At 42.6% G+C, this 16,792-nt stretch overlaps 1 protein-coding gene across 1 annotated transcript in view; it reads left to right on the top strand.

Moving 5' to 3' along the window:
• Positions 1–1,705: 1,705 nt before the first annotated feature.
• Positions 1,706–16,792, top strand: part of ctnnbl1 (catenin, beta like 1) — a 25,550-nt gene continuing 10,463 nt past the window's right edge. Inside the window, exons 1-11 of the mRNA XM_046869420.1 lie at positions 1,706–1,864; positions 3,372–3,554; positions 3,650–3,756; positions 3,843–3,982; positions 4,203–4,300; positions 5,807–5,900; positions 8,761–8,852; positions 9,278–9,350; positions 9,992–10,050; positions 10,772–10,920; positions 11,850–12,031. Coding sequence (XP_046725376.1) covers positions 1,835–1,864; positions 3,372–3,554; positions 3,650–3,756; positions 3,843–3,982; positions 4,203–4,300; positions 5,807–5,900; positions 8,761–8,852; positions 9,278–9,350; positions 9,992–10,050; positions 10,772–10,920; positions 11,850–12,031 — 1,207 coding nt within the window. The 5' untranslated portion in view covers positions 1,706–1,834. The remainder of the gene's footprint in view (positions 1,865–3,371; positions 3,555–3,649; positions 3,757–3,842; positions 3,983–4,202; positions 4,301–5,806; positions 5,901–8,760; positions 8,853–9,277; positions 9,351–9,991; positions 10,051–10,771; positions 10,921–11,849; positions 12,032–16,792) is intronic.

Below are 16,792 nucleotides of genomic sequence, written 5' to 3'. Positions count from 1 at the left end.
GCAGCTGCCAAGATGCCACTTGCCACCAGTTTGGCCATATTTCAGAGCTGCAACATCACTGAGTGCCCAAAAGCACAAGGTGTGCAATACTCAGAGACATGGCCAAGGTAAGAAAGGCAGAAAGTCGACCACCACTGAACAAGACACACAAGCTGAAACGTCAAGACTGGGCCAAGAAATATCTCAAGACTGATTTTTCTAAGGTTTTATGGACTGATGAAATGAGAGTGAGTCTTGATGGGCCAGATGGATGGGCCCGTGGCTGGATTGGTAAAGGGCAGAGAGCTCCAGTCCGACTCAGACGCCAGCAAGGTGGAGGTGGAGTACTGGTTTGGGCTGGTATCATCAAAGATGAGCTTGTGGGGCCTTTTCGGGTTGAGGATGGAGTCAAGCTGAACTCCCAGTCCTACTGCCAGTTTCTGGAAGACACCTTCTTCAAGCAGTGGTACAGGAAGAAGTCTGCATCCTTCAAGAAAACATGATTTTCATGCAGGACAATGCTCCATCACACACGCCCAAGTACTCCACAGCGTGGCTGGCAAGAAAGGGTATAAAAGAAGAAAATCTAATGATATGGCCTCCTTGTTCACCTGATCTGAACCCCATTGAGAACCTGTGGTCCATCATCAAATGTGCGATTTACAAGGAGGGAAAACAGTACACCTCTGAACAGTGTCTGGGAGGTTGTGGTTGCTGCTGCACGCAATGTTGATGGTGAACAGATCAAAACACTGACAGAATCCATGGATGGCAGGCTTTTGAGTGTCCTTGCAAAGAAAGGTGGCTATATTGGTCACTGATTTGTTTTTGTTTGGTTTTGAATGTCAGAAATGTATATTTGTGAATGTTGAGATGTTATATTGGTTTCACTGGTAAAAATAAATAATTGAAATGGGTATGAATTTGTTTTTGTTGTTGCCTAATAATTATGCACAGTAATAGTCACCTGCACACACAGATATCCCCTAAAATAGCTAAAACTAAAACTACTTCCAAAAATATTCAGCTTTGATATTAATGAGTTTTTTGTGTTCATTGAGAACATGGTTGTTGTTCAAATTAAATCCTCAAATAAAATTAATCCTCAAAAATACAACTTGCCTAATAATTCTGCACTCCCTGTATATTTAGTTTCTAGCTACAAAATGTCTACCAACATCTTTATAGCCTTGTTTTTGAAGCTATGAGAAAATAGATTTCATCACATTAGCGTTTTAAACTGATGGTGAGCATCACAAAATAACGGAAACAAACTTTGGACACTGAAAACATCTTGTATGACGTTGAAATGGTGTTTGTTTGTTCGTTTTATAGCTGAAATGTGATAGTAGTCGACTTTCCTTGCAGGCATGTACACTAAAGTTTTTCCGTGCCACAGTCACCACCGGCTCATCAGGGACAAACTTACACTTATAAAGAACATCTGATTCATTTTTATCACCACATTATCTGTGTAAAACTGCTTTGAGACAACGTTCATTGTTAAAAGCGCTAAACAAATAAAAATAAACTGAATTGAAATTTAAGTGATATAAAACCACTGAATAAATCGAATGGATTTTTTAAAGCTGAAAATTTTAATATTTTATAATATTACATAAATAATCATAATTTTGTGGATTTTTGTTTTGTTTTGTTTTTAGCTCTGTTCAGTACGTGGGGCGCTGTTGTTCCCCCCCAAGCATGAAGGTGTCGCTGCTGCGCCAAACGCGTTTCCGCTCCTCAAATCGCCGAAGAAGAACTCAACTTTACACTGCGCTGAATGCGTTGCTAATATTGAATACCCGTAATTAGACTTTTTGTGGAGTAAATACACTTCTTAAAATAAAACACAATGGACGTGGGAGAGCTGCTAAATTATCAGGTAACAAACAAATCTGTTTTTATGGTTTTAAATGTTTCCGTTTGTATAAATCTGCCCGTGTTTTCCGTGCACGCAGTCCGGCTAACAACAACAGGGCCGCGTTCCAAATGGTGCTGTTTTCCCTACAGGAGTGCACTACGGGTCGTGTTCCTAATGGACTCTATGTATGATCTAGTGCACTACTTGCTCAGGTTAGATCTATTTGGGCTTCAGCCAGTGTCCAGCATGGAGTTTGTTTCTCACCATACATATATCTTACATAATTTAAAGCCAAACTTCGCTGAGAATGAACATTCCTGTAGTGTGAACATTATTCATTAGTTCTCTAATCGTGCTGTTAATTTAATTTAGATGATCATGGTCTGAGGGTTAAGGGCCTTGCTCAAGGGCCCTTCCTGGTGGTGGTGGGATTTAAAAGCAGAAGAGAAGACCCTTTCTGGTTCTGACGGTTCCACACTGATTCGTAGTTATGTTTAATGTTGTGGTACCTCCACAAACGTTAATTCCTGTTCTCATGTATTCTATATCAACTAAGACCCTTCACCAGCCTCTCTTTCTCCTCTCCTCTTTGGAAGAAAATAAGTCAAAAAATGAAACTTGTTAAAGACGAGATTCTCGAGATTTCCTTTAGCACCGATACTGGAGACTCGTTCCTTATATTAAATGAATCCTCCTACCAGGGAAAGTGCGCATTAACAAAAACCTTGCAGATGGAACGCGGCTGCTGTTAGAGAAAATTAATCAACACATTCTGACCAATCAGAATCCAGAGTTTGTTATAATAACGCTCCTGTTTTCCTCAAAGTGTAGTACAGTACAGTGAGTAGTTTCCTATTTGGGATTCAACCAAACTTTAATTAGAAGTAATCTACACTATATTGCCAAAAGTTTGCGGACACCTGATCGTGAATGACCTGTGCTTTTTGAGCACCGCATTCCACATTTACTCCCTATATGCTCCTGTAAATTCCTTCGCTCTTCTGGGTAGATGTTCCACTAGATTTTTAAATGTGTGTTTGTGGACATTTGTGTTCATCATCTACAAGGATGTTAGTGAAGGCAGGTACTGATTACTGGTACTGGCAGGTGAGAAGGTGAGGAGGCCTAAGGTGCAGTCAGAGATCACATTCATCCCAAAGATGTTCAGTAGTGTTTATATATTTATAGCAGTTCACTTAAGATCTTCCTCTGGAGTTAAATAAGACCTGAAGGTTTTTCTTTTCTCATTAAACCATTCACTCAAAGCTCCACCCCCTTACAATGAAATCGGCGACTGCTTGAGTTTCAGCTCCACAAACATGCACAAATGATCAGGGTAATGACTTATGAGGAGATAAAGAGGTTTTGGGAGTATATTTATAAAGTGACAGACCAATCCCAAAACCAATCCAAGAAGAAACAATCGTTCTGGACCTGCAGGTTTTTCCAAACAAGCCACGTTAATAGGACGTTGATTTCTGTTGACTTCCACTAAACTGCACCTCTGATCTGTTCTCATCACTGGCAGCCTGAGCGTGGAGGCAAGCGACCGAGAGAGGAAAGCGGCTCTGAAGAGTCTCGGGTGAAGAAGACGGCGAGCCGGGAGCCTCCGAGACTCGTGCCGCAGCTGCCCGAGTCTACGCCGGAAGATCCCGAGAACAGAGAGAGGATCTTAGAGAAGCTCATGGACCAGGACGAGGTGGACCCTGAGGTACCGTATCATCTCGCATCAACCCTGCTGATTGTCTCTTAATATTAACACTGATAAATCCTGTAACGTGTCCTACTGTGGCGTGTCTGTCACAGGCTGAGCCGGTGGATGAGAGCATGGTGAAGAAGATGATCTTGACCTTCGAGAAGAGGTCCTACAAAAACCAGGAGCTCAGGATTAAATTCCCAGACAATCCAGAGAAGTGAGTTGAACTGGCAAAATAAGAACATCGAGCGTGAGTTCTGTTTTTACGGTGTGTCAGTGTCTAAAGAGAACGTCTTCCTGTAGGTTCATGGAGTCTGAACTGGACCTGAACGACATCATCCAGGAGATGCATGTGATCACCACCATCCCTGAGCTCTATCACCTGCTGGTGGAGCTGAACGCTGTGCATTCTCTGCTCGGCCTGCTGAGCCACGAAAACACAGATATCCTTCCTCCCTTTAACACACACACACACACACACACACACACACACACACACACACACACACACACACAAACTGATTTGCATGGATGTAGGTGGATCAGGAGGTAGGTTATGGATCAGGTAGCAGGATGAAGCCCTACAAAGTGCTGACTTGCAGAAGGTAAGTATTTGCAGTACGTGGCATGTAGAACCTGGTGGTTCTCCTTAACCCAGAACACATATCGCCATCGCCGTGGTGGACCTGCTGCAGGAGCTCACAGACGTCGATACACTGAACGAGAGCGAGGAAGGAGCCGAGGTCCTCATCGATGCTCTGGTAAAGAAATCAACCTTCTTGTTTTTTTAGCTTTTTCTATTTGTCCTTTAGATGTTATAGAAACATAAATATTTGAGGAGAAAATAGTTTGGAGTTCCTTCAGTGAGTATAGATCTGGGTAAGCCCCGCCCCTGGAGGCGTGTCTTAATTTAGTTTAATTTGTTCTCGGCCTCCAAATCTGTCACTCACTGAAAGAGGTGTGGCCTCCAAATCTGTCACTCACTGAAGGTGTGGCCTCCAAATCTGTCAATCACTGAAGGAGGTGTGGCCTCTGATTCTGTCACTGACTGAAGGAGGTGTGGCCTCTGATTCTGTCACTCACTGAAGGTGTGGCCTCCAAATCTGTCAATCACTGAAGGAGGTGTGGCCTCTGATTCTGTCACTTACTGAAGGAGGTGTGGCCTCTGATTCTGTCACTCACTGAAGGTGTGGCCTCTGATTGTCACTCAATGAAGGAGGCGTGGCCTCCGATTCTGTCACTCACTGAAGAAGGCGTGGGCTCTGATTCTGTCACTCACTGAAGAAGGTGTGGCCTCTGATTCTGTCACTCACTGAAGAAGGCATGGCCTCTGTAGCTGTCAGTCTCACTGAAGAAGGCGTGGCCTCTGTATCTGTCGCTCACTGAAGGAGGAATTTGTACGAGGTTGTCGTTATCTTTGTTTAACGTACAGTTTCCTTATTAACATATATTTCTGTGTTCTTTGAATAATTTAAAGTCTAGCGATGTTTCTGGAAAATGATTTCTTTTTTAACGGATTGCAAATTGCTACTTTAACGCTTGGATGGCGTTTCAGAGCTCGTGCGAGTTTAAAAGCAATCAGAAGAAGAACTCGAGCCGAGATTTTAAAAGCGTGAATGTTGTACAGAAAAAAACCCAGAAAACCAATTTCCTCCTCTTTTCAGATTCAGTGCAATTTAATAACCATTAGCGATTGATCAGTGTTTCGAGGTCGGGAGCCGGCATACTGCGCGTGTGTGTGTGTGTGTGTGTGTGATGACATTTAGAAAAACGGAAGCGCCGATCGGAGCCCGGCAGGAGATGATCGGGTGTGGCGTTACTGATTTGCGGAGGCGCTGATGCGGAGGAAGGAGATTTGACAGGAAATTGGCGCCGCGATTGGAGCTGCGTTTTGCGTTCTGATTTTAAACGTGCACGTGCTTCATTTTCTCAGGAGTCAATTGTGTTTTTAAATGTACTTTATTTTACGGACAATAAAACACTGACAGCGACTGTAGCCTGGGGCTTTTATTTCCCAAAACAACTTCCAGGCTTTTATATAAATCAATCTTCATGATAGTTTGTTGTTTATTAATTGTTTAACGGTGACACGTAAAGGGGTAATCATTTAATTATAATGAAGTTAAAGGTGTGTCAGACTGCGGAATGATTGACCGCACCGTCTCCGTGGCAACATTAGCACACACTCTATTTGTGCACAGTGTTAAACAGTTTGAATTAGTTTTCTGATGTCATTAATATGTGCTTTGTTTGTTTGTATTTTTAAGCTGGAGGGCCAGGTGGTGGCGCTGATGGTGCAGAACATGGAGCGATTGGATGAGACTGTGAAAGAAGAAGCAGACGGGGTTCACAACACGTTAGGTACAGAACAACCGCCGTCGTAATACGCCACAAAAAGACTTTTTTAAAAAGTACAAAACACAAGATTTTTCCCCGTCACTGGTATTGATTTATTTGTAATGTTACTGTGATTAAGATCAGACTCGTTTACGGCATCTGTCATTTTTTATATCCCCCCCCTCTTCTTCCTCTCAGGGTTTACTATACCTGCTGAAACCCTGCTACTCTGTGTCTTTTATATTCTCCACCTCACTCTCTTTCTTTTCCTCCCTCTGTCGCCTGTGTGCTGCAGTGATTGAGTTATCAGGTGTCTCTGCTTCTTGCTGGTGGAAATGATGAAGCTGAGAAACGCAGTCTTTCCCCCGTGTTAAACCATAAAGCAGACTGCTGCGTTCAATCCGTCCATTTTCTCTCTTCCACTCCAAATCTCTGGTTCTTTTTGCTTAGGAATTGCCACTGCGTCTGAGCCACAGAAATGAGGCGTGGCCTCTGCACCTGTTAATCACACTGAAGGGGGCGTGGCCTCTGCACCTGCCAGTTTCACTGGAAGAGGTGTGGCCTCTGTACCTGTCAGTCTCACCGAAGGAGGTGTGGCCTCTGTCCCTGTCAGTCTCACCGAAGATGTGGCCTCTGTTTCTGTCAGTCTCACCGAAGGAGGTGTGGCCTCTGTCCCTGTCAGTCTCACCGAAGATGTGGCCTCTGTTTCTGTCAGTCTCACCGAAGGAGGTGTGGCCTCTGTCCCTGTCAGTCTCACCGAAGGAGGTGTGGCCTCTGTCCCTGTCAGTCTCACCGAAGGAGGCGTGGTCTTTGTACCTGTCAGTCTCACCGAAGGAGGCGTGGTCTTTATACCTGTCAGTCTCACTGAAGGAGGCGTGGTCTTTGTACCTGTCAGTCTCACTGAAGGAGGCGTGGTCTTTGTACCTGTCAGTCTCACTGAAGGAGGCGTGGTCTTTATACCTGTCAGTCTCACTGAAGGAGGCGTGGTCTTTGTACCTGTCAGTTTTATTAAACATGGCATGTGCTTGTTCTTGCAGTAGGAGGCGTGGCCTTTGTCATTCTTACTAAAAAGGGGGTGTGGCCTTTGCCATTCTAAGTGAAAAGAGTGTGTGGCCTTCCACATTCATTCCTCTCAGGTTAAATGCTTCTTCATGCACTCTAATAATATTTATAATAATATAATGTAATTGTTATATTGCTATAATTTAATTAGTCTTCGTTTAGACCCCATTCTGTGTTTTCAGACGAACGCCTTTAATGCGCGCGTGTAATATAAAATAGAATTAAAATATTATCTATCCACGCAGTATCTCATTACGCTGTGTGAGTTACATTACACTCGAAATCATATAACGCTTTAAGTGCCTTAATGCTTCTTTAATACACCGTGTAGTTGATTACATCTACACAATCGAATCTCAGGGATGGAGACGCATACCCCTGCTGTGTGTGCCCACGCGCACACACGCGCACACGCACACACACACTCTTAAAGGCTTTTATGAAGAGTGCTTGTTGCGCATGGTTTTATTTTCCTTTTGAAAAATGTCTACAGAAAGCTAATCTCCAGACCTCCAGCTGTTTTAAAGCAGACGTTCTGCACTCATCCATTTTTGTTTGTGTCTGTGGCACCAAATCGGCGAGTCTGATTTTCACTAACTGGGTCAGAGCTGCGGAGAAGTGCCTACGTGTGTGTGTGTGTGTGTGTGTGTGTGTGTGTGTGTGTGTGTGTGTGTGTGTGTGTGTTTGTGTGTGGGAGGATGCAGTGATTTAGTTAAAGTGGTTTTCAGCAGCACCAGCATTTAATGTTTAATGTTCGGTTTGGAGAAAGGAAAAAGCCCTGAACGTGAAACACGCACTGTTTCCACGTCTTTATCCTCTCAGTATTCTGAATGTAATCTGTCACCCACCATGCAGTGTGTACACACACACACACACACACACATAGATATGCATATACACACATGCTGGTGGCTGAAGAGCGTGCATTTCATGTGTGGCTGCTGTTTTATAAGGCAAATTGTCCCGGACCTGCGTTTCCACATGCAGTAAATTCAGCTTTATTTATTTTTTTATTTTGCACTCCAGACTCTAGATATACTATTTACTGACTGTACAAAATATATATATATAAAAAAACACCACAGGGTGTGAAATTATTGGAAATCAATTTGCTCTGATTGTGTTTTGATGCCGTTTTCTACATATTGATTTTTTTTAATTGATTTTTTTTAAATTGCACTTTTGTAGTGCACAAAAAATCCATCTAAATATTTTAAAAGGAAGAAGGAAAGTGTGATTTCTACCGGTCAGGCTTCTGATTATTAGCGTTCCAGCACATTTATAACAGCGTGTAAAAGCTGCACCTCAGAAGTCTGGGCTCAGAATTGCTTTACGTTCAAACTGAAAGTACAGAGAAGATCATGAACATGCGCACTAGCTGACTACAGTAAGAGTTGAGAAATTCTAGGCATTTTAAAGAATGGAAACTTTCATGGGAATTACGAGAATTAATGGAAAAGAAGGTGGAATTTACAAATTGCAGGTGAGCCTATAACAGGAACTTAAATGTAGTTGGAAAGAAACTCTTGCAGGGTAATTTTTGGTTGAAACAACCAGATTAAAAGCAATTTCATTTGAATTTCACAACACACTTACCGCATGGTCACTGAGGCCACGCCCCCTACATGCACTGGGCATTCATCCATAACACACGCACACAATTTCTTCAGTCCTGCACACACAATAATGTAAAAAAATTGTCTTCATCAGAGGAAGAGCTCCACCTCATGAGATGTGATTCCTCTTTGTAACGTTTGTGTGTGTGTGTGTGTGTGTGTGTGTGTGTGTGTGTGTGTGTGTGTGTGTGTGTGTGTGGTTTTAGCTGTGGTGGAAAACATGGCCGAGTTCAGACCGGGTTTGTGCACCGAAGCCGCTCAGCAGGGTCTCATGCAGTGGCTCCTCAAGAGGATTAAGGTACGAGTGCAGTTTAACCCCAATGCTCTGGTCCTCTGGTTTCTTCTGTCTGGTTTGGTGTAAGTCATGTTATGGTCATTAGCTCAGTAAGGATCATGTCGTGCTGTTTTATGAAAATAAAAGGGAAATGAGACGAGATGGTGTGATGGAGTAGAGTTAATGTTACACCAATAACAGTGTTTTTATTCCACTTGTACTGCATACAGGGACGTCCATGACGCAGGTCCCTGTTTTCCCTAATGACATTATAGCAGCGATAAACACTCTTTCCTTTTGTTTTGCATGAACAATAAAATCATTTATCTAAAAAAAAAAAAATGCACCAGACAGCCTCGTTGAAAGGGGCGTGGCATCTGTACCTGTCAGCCTTAAATATTAAAATTAATGTAATAACGCTTTTATTTATTTATTTTTTAATCGCGCAGGCGAAGATGCCATTCGATGCTAACAAGCTGTACTGCAGTGAGATCCTGGCCATCCTCCTCCAGAACAACGATGGTGAGTCCCGGCTGCTGATCCTTTATCTTCGATGGTGCACACGATGCTGAGAGTTTAAATGAGTTTCCTTGAAGAAAGTCTTTGCTTGTCTAAAGGCAGAGGGTGTGGCCTATTTTGGTTTGAGATGCAAGCAGGCGTGGCCTCTTATTAAAAAAATTACAGCAATGATGTCCTCGTTCAAAATACAGGCCTTAATGTGGCCTTTCTATTGGTCTTAGTGAGGGGGTGTGACCATGTGCTTTCAGTCTCAGTTAAGGGGTGTGGCTTGAATGTTTCTCCTTTGAATTCTTACTAAAAGAGGCGTGGCCTATGTGTTTCAGTGAAGTAGACGTGGCCTCTGTGCGTGTCAGTCTCAGTGAAGGAGGTGTGGCTTTGTTTTTGTTTTTACTGAAAGAGGTGTGGTTTATATGCTTGTATCAGTGAAGAATATGTAGCCAGTGTATTTGTTTTAGTAAAGGAGGCGTGGCCTCTGTGTGGCAGTTTAATTGAAGGGGGAGTGGCTATGTCAATTAATACAATAGCAGAAGCATGTCATTTTATTTATGCTTTTTTATTGTTGCCTCTCTGATCCGCATTGTCTTCACGGGTCTGTCTCTTTCTGTCTGTCTCTCTCTCTGCCTGTCTCTCTGTCTTTCTCTCAGGCACCAGGGAGCTTTTGGGCGAGATGGACGGCATTGATGTGCTCCTGCAGCAGCTTTCAGTAAGTTATCTCTCTTGTGCATGTGTGTCTGTCTCTTTTTCTATCATCCCCAGTAGATTCAGAGCTGCCTCTCTTCATGTGTTTCCTTCCCTTTAGTCACGTACACGCACACACACACACACACACACACACACACACACACACACACACACAGTGAGCTCCTGCACCGCTCCATATATCCAGCCAAAGCGTAGTAAAGTCTACACATCCTCTGGCACATATAAACTCTTGCTTTAACGCCGAACAGAGCAAAAAGACTTCATAAATACTGGATTATTTTGCAGCAAAAACTGGAACTCCGACTTCTCCGTCACGTTCCTAAGCATTCACATGACCATGAGGATTCAAGGTCAAGGTTTCCTGTTCTAATATTGCAACCACAAGAAAAATTACTGCGATAAAATATATAAAAATTATACAGTATTCATGAGGACATTTCCGAATTACCAGACGGTCATGTTACCACCTTAAAGTGTTTTATGGCTCTTATACACATGAAATTGATTATATATTATATAAATATATATATTGGGGGTGTAACGTACACACAAGTAGAATATATCTTTAGAAAATTAAAGATTTAATGTAGATTATTTTACCCTGTGCTCTGACTGCAGATTCGTGACATCACTGGGATGTCATATACAATCAGGAAAGTGTCATACTGATGTAATAAGCATGTTATTAGTCTGTAAAGTCACGCTGTGGTAACATGTTTCAGGTGTTCAAGAGGCACAACCCGTCCACACCTGAGGAGCAGGAGATGATGGAGAACCTGTTCGACGCTCTCTGTTCCTGCCTCATGTTGGCGGCTAACCGTGACCGCTTCCTAAAGGGGGAGGGGCTTCAGCTGATGAACCTCATGCTCAGGTTTGTGATCATGTTCGAGCGCTGCACGATCCATACATATTTTCAGACCATCAGTCGAGAACAACGTCGGCGAACGTGAAAGTATTATGACGCAGGACGTGAAAAAGGACGGTGTGAAATAAATTGTAGTGACACATGATGAAAGAAAGGGGAGTGAACGCGTATTCGCCCGTCTTGTCTGGATTTAGACGTTCATTGCAGGTGAGCAGGGATTCCAGCATCCTCTAAACTGCTTTCTGCTTCACAAATCTCATCTGACACTCACTCTTTCTCCCTCACACACACTCACACTTTCCTCATCCCCATCACTTCCTCTCTCTCTCTCTCTCTCTCTCTCTCTCTCTCTCTCTCCTGACACCTGAACCGTTTTTGCCGTGAGCTCGATAAACAGCGCCGTTCATCATCTTCCGGACGAGAAGAGTGGCAGCATGACAGACAGCTACATTTCCCAGAGTGCCGTGCAGCACGTCGGGGAGCTCGTATACGCAGATGTTTGTGCTGCGTGATCTCGCTGGACCTTAAAGCTATTGATCACATTTGCTTTGTTATGATGCACGGAACTGATTTATGATTTCCTCAGGTTTGAAATGCAGGAAATGAATCACTTACAGGGACAAAGTGCATGCGGTGTATTATGTAAAAGCGGCTGACAGGGAGATTTTTTTTCTTTTCTTTTCTTTCCTTTTTTTTTTTTTTTTTTTAACGCCTACTACTTTTCCACTCTGTATTTCCCAAGTTTTTTGTACATTTTTACTACAGCTACAAAAATGCTCATTTCTACTTTTTACTCATTGGCATTATTAAAATACTTCTTTACAGGTCTATATATGTGAAACTGATAGAGGGTGGTGCTCAATCTCCAGTTCATTCTCCTCTTGATTGTGTGTGTGTGTGTGTGTGTGTGTGTGTGTGTGTGTGTGTGTGTGTAGGGAGAAGAAGTTGTCCCGCACAAGCGCCCTCAAGGTCCTGGATCACAGCATGATTGGTCCCGAGGGCACCGATAACTGCCACAAGTTTGTCGACATCCTCGGACTTCGTACCATTTTCCCGCTCTTTATGAAGACGCCGAAGAAGATGAGGAAAGCGGGAGTGTCGGACAAGGAGCATGAAGGTATCCCATAATGACCACCTTATCTCTCTCGCTCTCTGTTGGAGGCATGGTCTCTGTCTGTACTTGTAGAGGTGATCAGAAGGTCTTGTGGAGGTCAACCCTATACCTGGGAGAATCAAGCGCAGAGGCCACGCCCCCTTAGGCTTGATTCCATACTACATATATACAGTATAACATCCAAACCTCATGACTACAGTCACGTGAGGAGTGAAATGATGCCTTAAAAAGATGCCTTTTTGTATTTGTTAACTGATGTTTTTGATCAAATGAAGGAGTTTGCATTTTTGTATATAAATTCATTAATAATAGCAAAAAGGCTAAAAGGGATGTTAGAAAGCTGTAGTAAGAGCACAGGTTACCCATGATGCAGCGCTTCTGGGCCTCAGAGGGTTAAGGGTCTTCCTTAAGGGACCCAAGAGTGGCATCTTGGTGATCCTGGGTTTTGAATTTGACCTTCTGATCAGTAGTCCAGAGACTTAACCACTAAGCTAGCACTTGCATTAGCGTGAGTAGCATGTGTTACCGAACGATCTGCTAATTGTAACTCGTTGAGAAGAAGGCGTGGTCGCAAACTCGTTAATCACTGCCGATCCTTGACCAGAAGAGTGTTTAGTAGCCGCTCTCTATTAGTGTCTCATACGATGGTGAAATTCGCTCTCCAGGGTTGAGATGTATCCTGCACCCAGGTCCCGAGTGTCTCTGACGAGCTTGTTAGGAAGCATCCCTTCCTAATAATAGCTCCGACTTCAAGCGGCTCGGCTACAGGAAAACCCACTCGCCCGAAGAGATAGACTTCTACGTGACCTCGTGTTGCATCACAAGACCTAATTCATCCTCACGCAGACGTAAATACTGAACCCGTCTGAAACGGAGGTGCGGAATTGCCTACGCTGTGCCTTAAAACCCTAATAGTGCTGCGAGAGGTTCGGCTGTGTCCTAACGAGCTGCGCTATTTTTAGGATGCAAGAGGTGATGCAGTGAAGCAGTGTTGATTTGTGTTGTGTATGTGTTTCTCTACGCCGTGACTGATGTCCCACGTGGCATTGAAATTCCAGATCTCAGGTTCAGAGACGAGCGCTTTTTCGTCGCCTAATGATGCGTCTGTTGTCATACAGAAGCAAATAAACACCTCCACGCCTGAATATGAGTCTCAGTAGGACGCTTATTTCCTTTCTCCAGCGTTCTCAAACATTCCTTCCCTGGTCGGCTGGAACAATCCGGAAATACTTTGGTAGTTCGTGGACATCTGGGCATAGTGTGTTCTTTTTCTAACATTCCACTCCACCTTTATTCCCCGTCTGCTGTTATAACGCTCTCCACTCTTCTGGGAAGATGTTCCACTAGATTTTGTGGAGATTCAATAAGCCAAAAGCTTGTTAGTAAAGTCAGGTAGTGAAGGTGAGGAGGTGCATTCAGCGTTCACATTCATCTCAAAGGTGTTCAATAGGGTTGGAGCTCTGTAGCAGGAGATCTTCCACACACATAAAACCCATGAAAAGCATATCTTTATGGAGCTGGCTGTGTGCACATGGGCATTTTCATGCTGGAACAGGTTTGGGTCTTCTAGGACAAGTGAAGGGAAAATTTCACAGTCCTGCATCCAAAGACGTCCTACGCAATTGTGTACCTCCAGGTTTGTGGTGGCAGTTTGGGGAAGAGCCACATATGGCTGGAGAAGTCAGCTGTCTCCACTTTTCTTTATATAGTGTGTATTAGATCTATTTTCAGAGAGGAAGAAAAGTTTGCCAAGAGAAATAAGTTAGTAGTTGTGCGTAATGTTTACATCAGCATTACAAATAATAAAACCCAACTGATACATGATGCATAATCACACACACACACACACACACACACACACACACACACACACACACACACACACACACACACACACACACGTCTGTAAGCACCTTCACCGTGTTTCCTTTTGCTGCACATCCACGACTTTGCTCTCTTCAGGAGCTCACCAGAAGCAGGGTGCAGGGGTTTAAGGGGAGCATCTGCACGTACGTGACGGACGAAGCGTGCAAACAGGGTAAGAGGATCAACTGCCGCAATGCAAATGAGCATAAAGCCGATGTGCTCCTGTGTAGAAAACAATCAAACGGTATGAGCAGAACTTTGATTTTTGTTGTAGTAAAATTTAAAGTGACAGATCACATACACTGTATGGACAAAAGTACTGGCTCACTTCACTTCTCTATCCATATGTGGTTCTTCACCAAACTGTTTGGAGTAACACAGTTAAAATATAATATAGGACATGAATTTTTCCTTCATTTAATCAAGGAGAACAAAACGTGCTCCAGCATGGCAATACTCCTGTGCACAATGACGGCTCCATGAATATCTACTTTTCATGGTTTGGAAGTGTGTGGAAGATTTAATTCAAACATATTGAGTCACCTACATCAAAAATCTCACACACATCTCCATAAAATCTAGTGGAACATCTTCCCAAAAAAATGGAGACAACAGCAAATGGGGACTAAATGTTGAATGAGATGTTCAAAAAGCAAGTAGGAATCTTATGGTTTACAAACTTTTGGTCATGTTCTGTGTGGACATGAACATTTGAAACATCACTGCAGTATAATTTTTAAACATCTAGTTTTATATATATATTTATATCAAACTAGGGCTGGGCGATTTATCGATATAATAATGATATTGTGGTAAATTATTACTTGATACACTTTTCTAAGGTATTGTTGGTATGTTGATAAAAAAAACCTTTTTAATAATAAAAAACTCAATTGTACTGAATGGATGCTGTTGATTTGAGGAAAAATTTAGACATTAAATGAAATCAAATTCTTACCTCAGATAAAACATTGTTGTTTATTTTACTGCTTTTTTGCAGAGACTCTGAGGTAATTTGTATTATTCTGTGCATCTATATATAAATGTAGTATCAAATATCGAGATCATTTTTTAAAATATCGCCCAGTGGTCTTACACTCTGGGAGTCTTGACATGTTTCAGTGTTTAGTTTTGTGATCATTCGTCACTTTCCCACACCAGGCAGCAGGCATTAATCTGCAATTTACAGTTCCGTCACAGTGTTTCTGTTCGACTCATGCCTCATTACTCCACTGCTTCGAGAAAAAATATGGAAAATGTAAGCGAGGTAACAAATGGCATGCGATTAGCAAAAAATGTTGTGAATGAGAGAGCGATGGCTGGATGGTGTGATTTCAGCCCCACAACTTTCATTTACCATAAATTATTATTCAAAATAAAGAGAAATTTGCCTGGGCTTTGTGAAAACAATTCCCTTTGGACTTTCCGTGAAAATAGATCTGCGTTATTGCTAATAATTGGCGTAAATGGCACACGAGGGGAAAAAAATAAGTTTAATCACGTCCAAGTCATTCGATCGAGACTCCAAAAAGTTCTCTTATTTGAGCAGGAAATGGATTGGTGGTTTCTTTTTTAATCTCTGTGAAGCTTATGGTTATTACATTCATTCTTTTTCTTTCTTTTTCTTTAATGAGGATTACCATCAGCATTCTCATTATGTTTGCAAGCGCAAGCTGCGTGAGACGATTATGGTTTTGGGATCTGGGTGTGTACGAGGCATTTCTTTTAACCCCTATTGGGTTTAGTGCACATCAATGCATTAAACACTCCTCTTCATCATCATTCACAAGTTCCACCGAGACAAATTCGGCTTCGGTTTATCATGAAAAACAAACCTAGTGGAATCGACGCTGGCAGCTAGCCGGGATTCGATTGGTGGTGGCAGTGAAGACGGGAAGGTTCTGATTTAGTCTGAGCCCAAGTTTGGGAAGGATTCAATTGGTTTCATTTCCCAGAATGGATAGAACACAAGAGCTTCTGTAACACGCTTGGAAAGAAATAGTTCTATAACCAACACTCTGATTGGCTCTTTTCTAAACCCATTCTCAATGGTGGAAACAAATATGTGATTGGTTTAGTGAACCAGGATGAAAAGTATATGATCTCTTTAGAATCGGTCTGATTTTGGGGGAAATAGGATCTGAATGATGTCTGGAATCACAGCAGAGATGGTTATCGATCCAAGGATGCAAAGTGTATCATCATTCTGACAGCTTGGAACCTGGATGCAAATATTCTGGCAGGTTTTCAACATAAGAATGGAGAAATCTGATTGGTCCCAAGTTTCTAGGATGATCCGAATGATTCTTTCGAAACACGGTTAAATTGTAACTTTGATGGAAAAGAGGATCCTACTAATGTTAGCAAGCGTTAGTTCCAGAAATGGAAAAGATCCTGCTCGGTTCTGCAAAGGAAGAACGGAAAAACAGACTTTAGGGGTTCTAAATGGAAGATTAGAACGAAATCGGACTTCTGTTAGATGGAAAGAATCTGCCTTCATTAGCCGGGTGGAAAAGAACTGGTAGGTTCTAGTATTTAGTTCTCAGGTGCAATCACTGGAACTCGGATTGGTCCAGATGTGGAGTAAAGTGTGGATAGAAGTTGGAGAAATGGTTCCATTTGGTTCACCAATTCCCAAAGCATGAAATGATTTAAAACCCAACATGTGATGGGATCTGATTGGAGATGGAACCCAGTACTGGATCTGGTTGACACTGAATTCATAGATGTTTGAAAGACTTCAGTTATGTTTCATTCCGGTTTTCGAGTGCAGGCATCTTAATGGCTTTAGAGCCAAGCATAAAACGGATCATGTTGCTTTCTGAAACTGGAATGGTGCCAAAAAATGTCCTGTATATTCAGGCATGAAGGTAGAAACAAATCCACCTGGTTCCAGCT

This window comes from Silurus meridionalis, chromosome 16, assembly GCF_014805685.1.
Source record: "Silurus meridionalis isolate SWU-2019-XX chromosome 16, ASM1480568v1, whole genome shotgun sequence".
NCBI classification, from domain to species: domain Eukaryota; kingdom Metazoa; phylum Chordata; class Actinopteri; order Siluriformes; family Siluridae; genus Silurus; species Silurus meridionalis.
Note: the sequence above shows the minus strand (reverse complement) of the source record. Positions and strands in the feature narration are given on the sequence as shown.